This window comes from Podarcis raffonei, chromosome 9, assembly GCF_027172205.1.
Source record: "Podarcis raffonei isolate rPodRaf1 chromosome 9, rPodRaf1.pri, whole genome shotgun sequence".
NCBI lineage: Eukaryota > Metazoa > Chordata > Lepidosauria > Squamata > Lacertidae > Podarcis > Podarcis raffonei.
In genome coordinates, this window is record NC_070610.1 from 12,886,610 (window position 1) to 12,904,098 (window position 17,489).

The window sequence follows — 17,489 nt, forward strand, 5'->3', positions numbered from 1 at the left end:
CTACTTTAAAGCCGTCTGGCCCCCAAAAGGCAGCTAGGCATTCCGTTTTTGTAACCCTGGTTTAAGGAACCATTTGGCGCTTAGCTTATATATCTGAGTTTCTAACACTGGTTGCAAGTTTATAGCTCTTTTTTAAATAGTCGGGCAGTTGGCATGGGATAACATGTGATACACATTAGCAAGCATCCCCAACCTGCGGCCCTCCAGATGTTTTGGCCTACAACTCCCATGATCCCTAGCTAATAGGACCAGTGGTCAGGGATGATGGGAACTGTAGTGTAAAACCAGTTGGAGGGCTGAAGGTTGGGGATGCCTGCACAACAGCAATATGAATGAGCTGACTAGCATTGCTCTATACATAAGAACAAATCTTACTCATCAGACGTATCTGAAAACTATGTTCAATAGATTGAAAAAATTCAACCTGAATGTGTCATCAACATTTCTTCACCAAGGGCACAGAAACAGTAAGTTACTTTGCCAAAACGTTAGTATAAATAGACTTTATTGAAGTCAGTACCTCTGTACTGAAGCTGAAGATTGTGTCTACATAAGCATGTTGTAACACGTCACAACTTCTAAAAGGAATGTCAACAATTACAACGATCATGCATGCCATGGTCGATAATCACATTTTAGAAGCATTTTCAACCATTTCTAAAGAAATGCTTATAACATTGTTATATATTTATATTTATATAGAGAACTACTTTCAATAAACTGCAAAACGTTGATCAGCTTTTCCAGTATGAGCTACAGTGTGAACACAAAAGGGAGGCATACGCGTTTAATTTATGAAATCAGAATGGAATATTTACTGTAAAAGAAAAATTAAAAAGCTTTCAAATAAAGGCCATTATTGAACCAAAGCAAAGAGCACAACTTGGAACTTAAGAGTTCATTTATTGTTTAAAGCTGTCCTCTTGAGCAACTTCAATTCAAATAATAAATTCAGTACTGCGAGTATTCCTTGGACTGAAGTTTGGCAATGATGCGGTCCAACTGTCTCTTTGCTTCACACTGTGGGAAATTGCTCATGTCATAATATTGAGGGGCAATTTTCACCAACCTGCCAAAGAAAGAAAGGTTTGTCACTTGTGCACAGATCTGAATATCATGCAGGCGATAGCAGTGGCCCAATTAGTATCTACTTATGATAATTTGATTATCAATCTCCTTAATAATGCCTGGAAATATGGAAATCCAGTTTATGTTTAAAAAAACATGCTACTGAAAAGACCTTTTCAAAATAAAAGGCATCTCCAAGTAGTATATGTACTTACTACTCTGAAACTTAACAAAATTCAAACAATCTAAACAAAAAGCTTGTAACACGCAGTGATTGTCAGGAGGGTTTTTAAAAATCTTGTGTATATGTAATATGAAGAAAGCCGTTTTTACCATTCATTAAAATGAAAAGTCAACTTTTACTGACTTGGAATAATACGCAAGTTGGAGACAAGATTTGGATACTTCAACCAAAAGTCAATTATATGGTTGTAAACAGTGTAGACATTAGTTATCAACAGCTGGATTAAATAATAGGTAAGAGTACAGCATCACAGAAGGAATCTCTGATTGTAAGCCAAGTTCCAGGCAATAATACAAATGCATGATAATATATAGGAACAATGACTCTGTATTCAGACGTTTTAGAACTGACAGGAACAAACATTATGGCTTTGCTAAAAAGCAAAGGGGCTTGTCGCAGGGCCTTTAATGGAACAAACACTTCTTTCTATTCCTTTTTTTTCACATTTGGGGCTAAAATTACAAGCATCAACCTTAAAAGTGATTTATCAAAAAGCCTCAGTATTGTCAAATTCTATGAACTGGTTTAGATGCAACATTGCCGGCCCTTGAAAACACAGCTGGAGAATTGAGAATGGGCCTCAAGCATGCATGCTCCCTTCTGTCAAGCATTCAAATTTCCACCCTGACTTCCTGGTTTTATAATCTGCCATTACAAATGAACTGGGCATATGGATAACTGGGAAGCATGTACAAACCACAATCTCCAGTTCTGGTTTGCAGGCAAACTACCATTTGTACAATTCAGATGTAAGCAGGGTGGGTAACTGCAAGCCCAAGCTGATGATGATAATCTAAGAGCAGAGATCATTTCTGCTATTTCTCGCCTAAGGAAAAAGACCATAGCTGATGGTGGAAGCGCATGCTTTGCATGCAAAAGTTTCCAGGTTAAGTCCCTGGAATTTCCAAACAGAGCTGGAAAAGATTCCTGCATGAAACCCAGGAAAGTTGTTGCCAGTGAATACAGTGGTACCTCTTGTTACATACTTAATTCGTTCTGGAGGTCTGTTCTTAACCTGAAACTGTTCTTAACCTGAAGAGCCACTTTAGCTAATGGCTGCTGCGCCGCCGCCACATGATTTCTGTTCTCATCCTGAAGCAAAGTTCTTAACCCGAGGTACTATTTCTGGGTTAGCGGAGTCTGTAACCTGAAGTGTATGTAACCTGAGGTACCACTGTATAGGCAATACTGAGAAAGATGGACCAGTGGTCTGACCCAATCTAAGGCAACATCCTAGGTGCAGCTACGAAAGAAATGAGGATAATAAATGGGGGGGAATGAAGGTGGCATTATTTAAAGAAGTAGATGCAGAAGTGAAAAGTGAGTCCTATTTCTAAGCTTTCATTCCCTTCTGGATCTTTCTGCAACATGATCTCTTCCACAGGGACCAGACTATCTATCAAAGCAGAACACACGTCTTGTTACCATTGCTTTTTTTCAACTGAGCTTTGGCCGCTATTCAATTGTTAGTCAAAATTCCATATGTATTCATGTATTAATTATCAACCCTATTCAAAATTGCATGCGCAAAAGGTAGCATACATGTGGCTACTGACAGAACATTGAATAGGAAAAGAGCAACTTGGAAACATTTGTAAGTGTAAAAATAAGGGGGGCACTTGCATCTGTAATGCAAGCTTGTCCCTTAACTAGAATTAAAAGAGCGGACTGCACGACTGCACACTTGCTCTCTTCTGTTAAGACCACCATCTCTTTCAGCATGATTTCCTTAGTGTCTCAACACCCTTAACCACTGTGAGAGAAGCTGGCAGTGTTTTAAATCAAGCTCTGAAATTCAGAAACTTTCCCCAGGTCCCAATATCTGTAGCAACAAGAGTATAGTACAAGCACTCCTCAATACAACTTTCTTTTTTAAAACTTGCTTACTCACTCACTTCTGCTGTTGCAAAAGACAAAAGGAACCTAACTTCTGTTTACAGCAGAAAGGCTAGGCTTTCCAACTTTCAGGTAGGCGAATGTTTAAAACCAGCCATTTGAACAAGGAAAAAGACAACACGGTTTTTTATAAGCATAATTGAAACTGAAGATCCAGAAAGGAGATGTTTCAAGCAAGGTTTTTAATTAGTGTTGTTAGTGGCCTAGGGCTCCAAAATCCTTTTACAGCTCTCAGGAAACTTGCATAAAAACATACATGAAAATGTACTTTTAAAATTAGTAATGTGTTGAGAGAAAAAAGACACGTAATAAGAGACAGTTTTGAAGAAGGTGGCTTACCATTCTGGCTTGATGTCTGTACAAGTGCGGATGTAGTTCTTCGTGGTAAGAACAAATTCGTTGTAAAGTACCCACTCAGGCTTGTGATCAAGAACTGTGGAAGGATGCAACTGCACTACCTGGTTGTCCTTCACTGTTAGATAGTGTCCTGTCCGTTCCAAATGTGCCACCTATATTGACAACATTCACACTCACGTCAGAAATGTGATGCCTGCTATGCTTCGCCCATGATACTAAACATCTTGGAAAATATGGAAAATCAAGGTGTTGATTGGCTGTTATTGCGCCGGCAACTCTCTATCAAAGCTTAGCCACCCCAAACCCCAACTGCGCAACAACCTTCTAACCATAGCTGTCAATGTTTCCCTATTTTAAAGGGAAATTCCCGTATTCTGAATAGGATTCCTCGCAAGAAAAGGGAAAAGTTGACAGCTATGCTTCAAATCCATACATGGTAACAGGGCATTTTCCAGCCTCGGAACACAGGCTTGAATTCTGGACAAATTAAAAAATCTCCTAAAATAATTGGAAATGTGAAATTATAATATGAAGGTAATCTGAAATGTAATGCTATTTAGAGTCTAAAGCAGCACATATTTATAACAATTAAAAGCAGGCGATGAAAATATGAGCAATAGAATTAAGCATTAGAAAAGAGAGATGCAACCCTTGTAATCAGCCAAAAGAGTTAAATAATTCCGTGCAAGGAAGATCTGCCACAGCTGCCCCAATCCAGAATCTCAGGTATATTCTTAAGGGTTGGATCTATAAATGCGTCCCGTTCATACAATGGCTTTTGCTTGTACAACAGAGTTCCTCTCCTTACATGTCCCCACTGAATTCTGTTCTGGGGGATTAAGGGTGACCCCCAGGAACAGAAGAAGTCTTTGTGCAAATGGGACAATTCCTTGCTTTTAAACTCCCTGTAACTGGGTTAGATAATCTGCATTCTATTAAAATGGTAGCTCATCATAATATGGTTTAAACTCATTATAAACCACTTGTAGGCTTTCCATGGGTTGGTCACTGTGAGAACAGGAATGTGGACTTCTGGGCCTTTGGTCTGATCCAGAAGGGCTGTTCTTATGTTCTTGGGTGACCACTTTTAAAATACAATCTGCTTTCATTCACTATGGCCCAACCTGCACTTAATAAAGTACGGATCCGGCTATTCCACAACAGTTCAGTTGTAGAGTATAGGGCAAAACTTAAGCAAACATTAAACCAAAGCACCCAGCTATAATAATGTACCCATATATAACATATAATTGGAACTCAAAACCCTAACACCCTCCCCCCCCCCCGTCGGTCACATTTCTAAAATTATGCAATTTAAAAGCCCGTCTGTTTTTTATAATCTCTTAAATCTTTCATTAAACAAAGTATGTGTATTTATTTTAAAAATGAGTATCTACTCTGCAAGGAGGCACCTACCAGAGGCAAAAACTAACCAGCACAGTGCCACCAATGTAAAGAATTGCATGAGAAAAGGTCCCAATCCTAGGGAGCCTCCCAGTCTCTATTTTAACGGATGGAGAGGCAGAGAGAGGGGTACTTTTCAAAATGTGCCGTTTCATAATTTCCCTATGCTATTTGCCTGTCTGTCAGAGTTGCCCAATAATCAGGTTGTATAAATCATAGCTAAATACTAAACACATTTTTAATCATTTTGAAGGGGTGCAGAATTGCAGATTTCCGTGTATTTTATATGCAACATACCTGCATGAAGTAACCAGTAACCAAAGCCTTCCTAATATTGATGTAATAGTCCCTGCTTGTGAAGTCTGTGCTTCTACGCGGCAAATTAAATCTGTCCATGATTCGTGACAGCTGTTGGCGTACATTGTCTGCAGACATCAGGGACCTGTAGTTAATGAAGTTGTCATAACACCACTGAACCGATTCATGATCTGCAATGTTAAAAAAAGTCATGAATCATCTAAAAATGAACATTTTACCAAATTAAAACAAGTACACAAAGAGAAACCAGCTGAATGGTCAACCCACTGAACCGATTAAAAACCCGAATGACACTGTTTTATTTAAACAGCAACTGCTACACCTTTTCAGCTGCTCTTAATTTGCGTCCGCAGTAGGTAAATAAGATTACAAAGACAAGTGGACAAGAACTGCAGTGGCTAGAATTTGGGGGGGATGGACCGGGGACCACAAAGAAAATAAAAACTACTAAATTGCTAAGTTTTTCAAAAATTAGATCAAGGAGATAATAAGAAATCTGATGGGAGAAAAGCTAAACAGTAGAAAGTCATTATAGGGTAGTACAACCAATGGGTTACTTTTTTAAAAGTTCTATACATGTCTCATTTCTAGATTTTGTCAAACCATATAAGAACAAACTAGCTATTTTCAGGCTAAGGAGTGGCTGACAGCTGCTACTTTCTAGGAAAAAACGTCTAAAGAACATTTTTTCTGATCCATTAGCACACAGGTGCAGCAGCTGGAATTATGCAATCCTAGTCCTTTCTGAAGGAAGCTTAGAAAAACGTGCATTCACAAATGCACACAAACACCCAGTTAGTACTATTTCAACTTTCTAAAGAGGGCTACAACCTTGCCTGTTGGATTGACCAGTGCAATTGCATGGGACAATATCCCTCTCCAGTTATTCTTTTAGAAACAAGCACACACCATTGCATTACAGTGAGAGCCGAGATGAGCCTGTTGGATCAGTCTGCTGCATTCCTGCAGGCTCCCTACACAATTTAGAACCCTAATCTTTCACGTGGAGAATTTCACTTTCCAAAACGTGGAAGGCAATGAATGAATGAAGCTGGTGATGGGAATATGCCAGAGAAGGAGGGCCAACTCTCCCCCTCTCACTCTAATCACACAAGGTTTGAATGCACAAAGAGGAAGATCACACATAAGTAAACGCAAGCGCTAAGTACCATGAAGCCTAAGGAATACTGCAATTTTACTAGCCACTCACATTCTTTCAATGTGGAAATGTGCTAGTATTATCAAATATAACAGATTTGCCCTGCTGAAGAAATCTGAAGACCATCTATAAGCTCTTCAGAGAGCACACAGGGATATTCAAACTATAGATGAAGAATGTGCATAACAGCTGTGATACAAATGAATAAATAGGCAGTCTGTAACTATAAAACTTCAAACTATAAGGAACACATTTTCTACCACAGAATTCTCACAGTAAAATCCAACTGGTACCTGCCCTTACACTTCTGATCTTCCCTTTTAACATTAAAAGCTCTTCGCGTTTGCTTATTTCAACTACTTGGGAGAAGAGCGAATCTATTTTGAGCTATTTTCCCATCTGCCAAGCCACTATTTTCAAATTTTAATTTACAGATTATGCAAGGAAGTGCAACCTCTGTGTCAGGTAAATTCTGTGTCAGGAAGCTGAGTAATTTACTATTTCATAGAGATAGGGATCAGTTTTGACATGAAAGCCATTGATAGAAAATAAGAATTGAAAGCTAGGGTGTCATTCACAGTAATTCTTTGGAAGAGAGAATTGGTTTATCTTCTCTTGTCACTGTGATCTTGGTCTTACTTCTTACATAGACTCGACTAAAGAGTGATGTTATTGGAAGATTGAATGCATTAGTACAGACAACACTCAAGAAGCAAACAATATCCCTGTGACAAAGTTATCACAAATACTCTGTCTTCTGAATGAACACCTATCTACCCATTACTCAGTGTCATTCAGAATAATTGTAGCATTCCAAAACTCAGGCACTTCAGCTAGCTGCGACTGGCCTCATATTCAGGAGTACAATACGTTTTGAGTCTGCATTTTAATCTAGAATTCCAGTTCATTTTTCCCCCTCCCCACCTAGAAATTCTCAGAATGTCCCTAACAAAAATTCCAACTTTGAGCCATTATGTCCTCCTCACCAATTTAACATCCAGGATCTCTAAATAATGGAGATTGATTGGTCTCTTATTAACAGAACACTCAGACTTAATTTCATTTCAGTCATGAGCAGAAAAATACATTAAATATTTCCTATTAAGTATAGCCAGGGGTCCTCAAATTCTGGCAGGCCCTGGCAGCCAAATATTATTTTCTACTATCTAGATGCGATGTCCTCTCACACTATATTACAGCAATTTTATATGGATTTTCAAAACAAATATCAATTTATCCAGAGTGAAGTTAGGGTTAAACACGGGATTTATCTGTGTTAGGCAGCATGTGAAATTATCTTTTTTTTTAACTTTTGATTTGGATGATCTGCACTAGGAGATAAGAGAAGCAAGACCATAATGGTTTTCCTGATCCTCTCAGCAGTATTCATTACAACTATGATATCCTTCTGGGTAGACTTGAAGGAATGGGAATTGGGGGCACAGTGTTAAACTGGTTGCTAATTCATGAGATATAGGGTCACAATTATAGTGCCAGGGGACTGCTACATTTCACAAGCATTATCTTAGGAATCTTTACAGCATTAACACCAGGCATAGGCAAACTCGGCCCTCCAGATTTTTGGGACTACAACTCCCATCATCCCTAGATAACAGGACCAGTGGTCAGGGATGATGGGAGTTGTAGTCCCAAAACATCTGAAGGGCAGAGTTTGCCTGTGCCTGAATAACACAGCCCAGTAAATATAGTGAAATATACATGAAAACTTTAGAGTAAGTGTGAAATAGATTATTTTTGAAGCAGGTGAAGCCACACACACAAAATACACTAAAAGTTGTAATGTCCAGCCCAGAGCAAAGTGTTTCTTTCCCAAGCCCAGTTATCATATTGGCCTTATTATAGAGAATAACTACCACTCCAGGCATCCCAGTTCATCTTCAAAAGCCACATGTGTTTAGCAGAGGCCTCAGAGCCAGTGAAGAAGTGGTGCCTGACTCAAACTCCTAGGAGCGAACTCCTAGGGGCCAAGGTCCCTTCGGCTTTTACTTAGCAATTATTTAGGACCCTGGTCACCACACAAACTATATTTTACCATTACTTTAAGGTTTTGCCTTATTTTTTAAGTTTTGTTATTCCTTTGGTGCAGAGGGAAAGCTTATGCTGAAACCGTGAGACAGAGGGAAGTTTTTAATGTGTGATGTCTTACTGTATTTTAATTTCTTGGAAGCTGCCAGAGTAGCTGGGGTGGCATGTAAATAACAACAACAACCTACTACTACTACTATCATCATCATCAGGGCCTTCCTGATTTGTACACAGTCTATTATCTGCTATGCCACACTGGCTGAAAGTATTTCATCCTACAGATAATCCCTCTCTTTTATAAGCAGTAAAAGTAAAGGTAAAGGGACCCCTGACCATTAGGTCCAGTCGTGACCGACTCTGGGGTTGCGGCGCTCATCTCGCTTTATTGGCCGAGGGAGCCGGCGTACAGCTTCCGGGTCATGTGGCCAGCATGACTAAGCTGCTTCTGGTGAACCAGAGCAGCGCACGGAAACACCGTTTACCTTCCTGCCAAAGTGGTACCTATTTATCTACTTGCACTTTGACATGCTTTCGAACTGCTAGGTTGGCAGAAGCAGGGACTGAGCAACGGGAGCTCACCCCGTCGCAGGGATTCAAACCGCCGACCTTCTGATCGGCAAGTCCTAGGCTCTGTGGTTTAACCCACAATGCTGTGTAACATTGCAGTAGAGGAAGATCTACAGCAAGAGTGAATACAGACCTATCAGATTGTCAACACTATATATCAGCAAATAACACAAGCAGCCCTGCCAGTTTCTACTTACTTTGTTTGAAAGCATGGTAGACATTCAGCAACGTCAAATGATCTCCATCTATGTGGGCGAACCTCATCTTGGCCTCATCCGCCGCTTTCTTGGCTTCCGTGGGGCGCACAAAACACTGTGGGACTAAACAAGGTTGGTATGGGCCCAACACAAACGCCCATATCGATGAGTCACGCATTCACAGATAGAGGAACAAGGCCTAGCTAGGTCAGTTCACAGAGCATAGGGCAGGGCAGGATGGCCTCCAACTGCATCTTGGACTGTCTACTACCTTGATTTGGTACATCAACACCTAACCACATCTGCAAGACAAGAGGGTTTCAAAGCTACAGAATGCCTGATTATTTTGACTAGAAGTAGGCATCAAAAAAAAATATCCTGAAGGCCATCAAAGCTCCAGTTACGTAATGGAAAGATTGTGTGACCCCGGTACAAAACCAAGTGCTGATAGCTCTGCCTTGCAGTGGAGACAGTGAATTAGATCCAGTGTCCCTCCCTCAAATGGAAGAGATGCTTCTACTTGTGGAAGGGACTGATACCAGATGGAGGAAGGGGGACAAGGTTTTCACTGATTCCCCCTTCTCTCTGCAACCTCCTTCAGTTCCCACATATTCCAGGGACCTCCACACTTTTTCTGGGGTCATAGAGGACTGCAGGGAGAAGGAAGAATAGGAGAAAACTGCTTCCCACCCTTCTAGCAGAAATGTCCCATGGGAACTCTGGATCCAACCCAATGAATGTTTAAATAAGTAGCCTATGGCCAATGACCAAGATACACAGCAACCCTTGTAAAACGTTATGCCGACACCTAATCTACTCATAAGAGAATATTAAGATGTATTATGCCTCTGTCACCAACAGCAGGCATTGCTATCAGCACTGGCAGACAGAAACATATGTGAATAAGCATATTTAGATATAAACGTGTGTACGCATATATAGCAATCCAGGGCTCTGAAGTTTGCGGCAGTGGTGGAAGGTACGATTGCTCAGCAGCTTTTTCAGACCTTAACAAGCAAATCTGAATTTAGTGCACTGTGACTCTACTAGTGCTCTTTACACATTGAACTCTTTAAACAATGCATTTTTTCTGATTTAATTTAAAATGTCAAAACGAAGGATAACTAATAATCACAAGTAGTGATTTTACTATTTATAGTAAACACTCCATAAAGCAGCTCATTTGATGCTAGCACAAGCTTCTCTGACTTATAGAAAGTATGTATATGTCTTTCATAAATGTTTCTAAGTCTTTTCCCTAGAAATTTTGTGCAAATATTCCACTTAAAACCTACACGTGTTTAACTAAAACCACACATAATGGATGATGAAAGAACAGAATGAATGTCCACCTGCCATTTAAACTTCATCGTATTTTTGCTTCGGTCACAACCAAAGCTTGTAAAGACTCCTATCACTATTTTTTAAAATAAGTAATACACACAACTTTTAAATTGGTCTATCAGCCTCCTAACTGCACAGACACACTGGGAAAAGACTGATAACAATACGGAAATTGAATATTCTGCACAACTGCAATATGCCAACCGAAGTACTGCAAGAACCACACTGTTTACAGTGCGTAATTTAAAAAACTATGAACCAAAGTCTATTCTACAAAATAGAGTACTCCAAAGGCAGAAAATTATTTGAATTATTTGGCTCTAAGGCTAATAAAAAGCATTATGGCAAAAAGCCATCAATTCACTGATGTAATGACTAGTATTTACAAATAAAAATTAGTGGTGTTCTTACTGTAAGTTGTAGAATGAAGAGCTGTACTTTTTATCATCTGCTTAAAGGCATCTTATTATGGCTTTAGTTTAAAGAATCAAAATTACTTCAGTTTGGGTAGCTTTGGTAAACTTTACTATTTCCTGTTTCATTTTATCTAACACTTGTGTCCATTTAATTGTTTGCACACATCTATACCCACACACCTGGAACTGAGGGAGACTTACTTCTGAGTAGACTGGTATAGTCCTGTACTCTAAAACCCAGGTTGTCATGTCTCCCTTCACATTTTGTTCACTGTAATTATGTTTATTCATTCTGTTGGCGACACTTTAGAAAGCAACATGATTTTAGAATACTGCACCTTAACTGCATCCAAGAAAATAGCTATCCCTCAGAATAAGAATTTTTTTTGAAGATTGTTTGCTGGTAATAAAATACTGTAACGAATAATGAGTGCACCCATTCTTAATTTTAAAAGCTTGAAGGTATAAATATTTTGTAAAGTATTTGTAGAGGGCAAGGTTAAAGTAAAATGTCTTCCTTCAAAATATTGACATATGCAGTTAAAGAAATTAAGACTATGAAGTTGGAAGCAAGAGCTCGCATCAAGTCTTTGCCTGGTTTGATGGAAATTCATGGCATAAAAAGGCAGCCATCCACCTACCACCACCTTCGCAGATAAAACAACAATTTACATGAAACATTTAGATTCTGCCCTGCCCAGCTGCTCTGAGTCTGAACTGTCAAAATTCTGCAATAAACATTGTAGCTTGCTTTTCGAAAAATATTGTTAATACGCTGCAATAATAAAGTGATGGGTCGTCTTACTCAAAACCTTTATCTTACTTGCCATCTTGTTGACATCTTGTTGAATGTACAATACGATGAGAAGTTACTATGGGAAAGGTTTCAGCACATACAAAAGATGTATTTCTTGCCTTACCTGCACAGATTCTGAGCAGGTTATTTTTAAAGGTTTAGGCTGGTACCCAAAGAAAATACCAGTTCCACATGTCAAACAGGGCTCCGGGCCTGAGCTCCTCAAACAGCAGCATCCCTGTGCAAACCACTTTTGAAACTGAAGTCAGCTTTCAAAAGCAGCATGCGATATGGCTGGGGATGCTTCTCAAAGTTTTAAAAATCCCACTAGGCAGGCCCAAGTCCTCGGATCCATCCAGGCAGCACTTTGGATTCCAGCCCTAATGAAAACTTTTCCACGGTAACAAAAGACTGCTGCTCAGACAAGTCCACACTACAATTTCTGCATCGGCCACCCTTTAAAAAACTGTGACGCGTTAATGCTAAGAAAACGTTTTCTCCGCCTGGCATTCCCTTTTATCAATGAAAACCTGAGACGTTTATGCTAGGATTCTTCTACAGAAAAACTGGTACATACTAGCTATGTAAGTGGCGACCACAAGTTAAAGGGCTGAAAATAAAGTGGATTATTATGACTATCAATCGCTTGGTAACAAAAAAACAAAAAAATGGGCATAAGTTAAAAATTTAAGAGACAGAAATGAACTCCTATGATCTGGAATCCTTAGTAGGTATATTTTTTTGCTGCCATGAGAGAAGTTAGACCATTTCACACACAATGACTTCTTTAGCTTCAGTGTTGATTTCATTTATAAACTTTACTCCATTACGTATCACACTATACAATAACTTGGAAAGGCACAGTTCAAACTTTTTAGAAGTTATAAGTCCTGTTGCAGGAACAATAATACAAGCTTCCCCTAACTGGAGATCTGTGTTTTGATTGGCATCTCTGTCCCTGCTATTACCTGACAGCATGGCAGTAATAGATAGAATCTCATTAGAACAGTTGTAGTCGCAACTTGCTATAACCATTTTAGCCAGCTGTGGATCGAGAGGAAATTCTGCCATCATGGATCCCAGTTCAGTCAAGTCTCCATCGTCATTTAAAGCAGCTAGGTAATTCAAAAGCTCAAGTGCTCTCATCAAGGTCTCTGGAGCTGCAAAAAAATCAACATACGCTTGTAAATTAATCTGCCTTTAGGAAGCAAAAATGTAAGTACACTTTTATAAGTGATCTCATTTTCCATTCTGTAGCTGACAAAATCCAGAATACAATCTACCAGAAAATTACCGTATTTTTTGCTCTATAAGACTCACTTTTTCCCTTCTAAAAAGTAAGGGGAAATGTGGGTGCAGGCTGCACAGCTATCACAGAAGCTGTTCTGGCTTCTGAGATTCAGAATATTTTTTTCCTTCTGAGATTCAGAATATTTTTTTTCTTGTTTTCCTCCTCCAAAAACTAAGTGCGTCTGGTGTGTCTTATAGAGCAAATAATACGGCAAGTTACTGAGATCTAGCCATCAATGAATCAAACAAAACTCAAATTTGCTTTCGGGTTGTGTTCAACAAGAATCACATCTGTTTTAGGATTAGCCATTTTGAGACCGACTACTGCTCTGCAGACTCTCTTCTAGCTATTTCATACATCTGTAAGTTAGGATATTGATGGAACTGTATTTGGCATAAAATACTTGCCAAAACCTATGACAAGTTCTTATCTTTTGATAAAAAAAATTTTGCAAGCCTTCTTCAGTCATTACTCACATGGGAAGGGATACATCAGAACATAAAACTACTGAACAGGAACACAGGAAGTTGCCTTTTACTGAGTTAGACCATTAATCCATCTAGCTCAAGAATGTATGCACTGACTGGCAGTGGAGTGGCTCTCCACGATTTCAGATTGGAGACCCTTCCATGGTCTGAGGGACGGTGGACTGGCCCACCGCTGAAAAAGGTTACTGACCCCTGTGCTAGATCATGGGTTGGCAAACTAAGGCCCGGGGGCTGGATCTGGCCCAATCACCTTCTAAATCCGGCTCGCAGACGGTCCAGGAATCAGTGTGTTTTTACATGAATAAAATGTGTCCCTTTATTTAAAATGCATGGTTATTTGTGGGGTCTGCCTGGTGTTTTCAATGAGTAGAATGTGTGCTTTTATTTAAAATGCATCTCTGGGTTATTTGTGGGGCATAGGAATTCATTCTTCTTCTTTTTTCTAAAATATAGTCCGATCCACATGGTAGACCGGCCCCCTGCTGAAAAAGTTTGCTGACCCCTGTGCTAGATAGTGTGCTGTTCATCATCAGAACACCTGTCTCGCATTTTTATGTGCCATACATTCACAAGTTCAGCAGGAACCTAGGAAAGGCATTGAGGCTTTCATTTTTTACGCATGACATAAGAATTCTGATCAGTTACTACTGGACTTCTTACTCATCTTTCTGTTTAGACTGATAATGTGGTATATTCTCTTCAGGGAACGAGTTTATTTCAGGCTACGGCAAAGTTCCTGACAAAACAACCATCTAGATATTGCTTATTATATTACTGCATGTTAAAGTTTTTACAAAAAACATACCTGGTGGGTCCATAAAATCAAAATGAACCAAATCATCTATGCCTAGTTTCTTCAGCTGTAATACCACAGAACCCAAGTTGGACCTTAGAATTTCAGGATAGGTGTTGTCCTGGAAAACAAATATTTTATTAATTTTGGTTTCACTTTAGTATTGTATCTGTAATTTTTCCCATTATCAAAAAGCATGAAGACTGCATCCACAGCTGGCACAGAAGACTACAGGCTCAGTGGGCCATACCTGGGGTTGTAAATGTGGTACTGTTATACCTGTCCCAATGGCCCAAGACACAATTAAACTATAGTTCTCTGTCCATTAATATACTTATGCTCATTTATTCAACAGGACTTAGACTGGGGCGGGGGGGGGGGGAGACCGTTGTTGTTGTTTGTTACTAAATTATGCATTTTTGTGTTTTTAAATTGTAAACTACCCTGTAATTCTCAGATGAAGGGCGTTATAGAAATTTAATTATATATTTAAAATAATAATAGATGCAATGAAAACTGTATTACACAGAAGTATACGCATCATGCTGAAGATATAAACACAAGAAGCACCCCTTTAAAAACAAGTCAAAATAGATTTAATCTATATCATTACAACAATGATGTCAAATTTATCAACCTGCAAGATTACATAAAGAAATTACAAAACAGTATTTCCCATTGAAGTACTGGGTGTATTTGGGGAGAAAAACTTAACATCTGGCAATACAAAACATTTTGTGTCCAACATCTGCTAAAAAGATTGGAATATCATTGTAAAACAGAGCAAGTTAAACTTTACAATGAAATGAATACAAGACCTAGGTCATTAAAAAAAAATTAATGTTTAGAAAAGTATCTGGAAGTAAAATGATGACAAAACTACATAGCACATCTCAAAAATTATGCAAAATTATGTGTACTTAAGTTATTCTATACTAGAAATGTAAAGAAAAGAAATGGGAGCTTTATTTCAATTTATGTTGGCTTGTTCTTTTGCTAAGAAATACTGGCATAGTACAGGGCAATCAGGAATAAAGACCCTTTTATACTGTTATTAATATTCCTATTTACAAAATCCATAAAGAGGCACTTCTACCTTGCTTGACAACAACGGCCACAATTGTTTATGCGAAGATCTGTGTATGCAATTGTTAAGTATTCAATGGTAAAGTTCCATGGCCATAAAACTACCACCAGTGATGTTCCCATTAGAAGCAGCCAGCAATTTAACTCAAAATACCTCAAACCAGAATTGGGTATTCTAGGGGAAGTACAGGGACCGGTTCATCGGGGAGGCTCCAGGATCAAGCCCCTCATTCATACCGGCCTGGAGCTTTCTCATACTGAAAACCAAGGGAGAGAATTGCCCACACAAAAAGAATCCCTATGGGAGAAGGAGGCGGGAGGCAAGTCAGGATCCGTCCCTGAACCTCCTGCCTCAGCTGGCACAAACTAGCAGGACTTTGGCAGTAGCAGATGACTTGCTTCCTCGCACCCCACCTGAGACGCACTCAGAATTGCACTGTACTTGAGATCAAGGCAAATGAAAATGTTGAATATCTTCAATCCGTGAAGCAGAAGTAGTATCAGAAGAGTAATATCACACTCAACAACCTTCCACAACCAAAATAATCTAACAAGGCTGACAGTCAAGTCTTCCAGCATGATACATAGTTCACAGCTCCAAAGGGAGACCATTATTATGTCTTTTGATGATTTTTTAAAAAAATTTTTATACATCCTGTATTAAACTCTAGTGTAATAATTGGCTTCTAAAATACCGTATTTTGCACTCCATAAGACACACTTTTTCCTCCTAAAAAGTAAGGGGAAATGTCTGTGTGTCTTATGGAGGCTGCCTGGGAGGGGGGGAGGTAAAAGCCCATGGATTTTTACATTGGGTCACCCCAAATTCACCATCAGATCACATAGCATGTCCATGGCTACAGCCTGCACCAAAAAAATCACCCACCCACTGTTGCGTGGGGCTGCAATGGCGCAAAAACGGATCCACATGGATTCTCAGGATTTTTGCATTGGGCGACCCCAAACTCACCGTCAAATCACATGTCTGTGGCCACAGCATGAACCACAAAAATCATCCATCCACTGTTTCATTCAGAATATTTTTTTTCTTGTTTTCCTCTTCTAAAAACTAGATGCGTCTTATGGAGCAAAAAATATGGTAGATCTTTAAAAAAGGAATTTACGCACCTGCATCTCGGTTTTGTAAGCCTTCTCCGTATACAGTCGGAAGCACTTGCCTGGCCTAGTACGACCAGCACGACCAGCTCTTTGCTGAGCAGAAGCTTTACTTATTGCAGTCACCAAGAGAGACTCTACTCTTATACGAGGATTGTATACCTATTTGATGGAAGAGTTAAGTACAGAAAACTAGTATGAGTACTGCACACTTCAAAGTTCAAATATGAAATACGTAGGAAGAAATCCATTCCAATAGGTGGCTTGTTAAACAAGGAACAAAACTAAGCCATATCTACTACCTATATCTACTACTATTTTGTTCACTTTCGAAGTAGATTCTACTAAGCAGGTTGGTGTCACAACTGGTTTTTAAACCAAGAGAGAATGGCTTTTCACATGCTGCATGAGTTTTTGTAACTAAGTGTAACTCAGTCCTCATTGACTCAGAGAATCTCAGAGCTGGAAGGGACCCTGCAAATCATCTAGTCTAACCCCCTGTAACACAAGAACATGCAACTATCTCATACAGGACTCAAACCTGCAATCCTGGCATTATCAGCACCATGTGCTATCAGAAATATTCTTCCAGAAACTGAGGACTGCTACAACATGAACTCTTATAGCACTGGCCTACTTGTCGCACAGCACTTCTACCTACTTTTTCTTCCACTTACGGATCCACACATTTAACCCCGTTAACCATAAAAAGTAGAAAAGAAGACCAAAGACAGGTCAGTTTCTAAGTAATTCCATCTTAAGTTCCGGGGAAATAATCTAGCACGTATGAAAGAATCCATGTTTACCTTTTGCTTGGCAAATCCAGGATCAATGACAAACACAACACCATCTATTGTCAATGATGTCTCAGCAATATTAGTTGACACAACTACCTGTTGAACG

At 39.3% G+C, this 17,489-nt stretch overlaps 1 protein-coding gene across 1 annotated transcript in view; it reads right to left on the bottom strand.

The window, feature by feature from the left end:
* Nucleotides 1-488: 488 nt before the first annotated feature.
* DHX15 (DEAH-box helicase 15) overlaps nt 489-17,489 on the bottom strand; it is a 45,297-nt gene continuing 28,296 nt past the window's right edge. Inside the window, exons 7-14 of the mRNA XM_053404511.1 lie at nt 17,393-17,479; nt 16,599-16,748; nt 14,397-14,505; nt 12,781-12,972; nt 9,257-9,379; nt 5,267-5,457; nt 3,548-3,717; nt 489-1,069 (exon numbers count right to left, since the gene is read on the bottom strand). Coding sequence (XP_053260486.1) covers nt 952-1,069; nt 3,548-3,717; nt 5,267-5,457; nt 9,257-9,379; nt 12,781-12,972; nt 14,397-14,505; nt 16,599-16,748; nt 17,393-17,479 — 1,140 coding nt within the window. The 3' untranslated portion in view covers nt 489-951. The remainder of the gene's footprint in view (nt 1,070-3,547; nt 3,718-5,266; nt 5,458-9,256; nt 9,380-12,780; nt 12,973-14,396; nt 14,506-16,598; nt 16,749-17,392; nt 17,480-17,489) is intronic.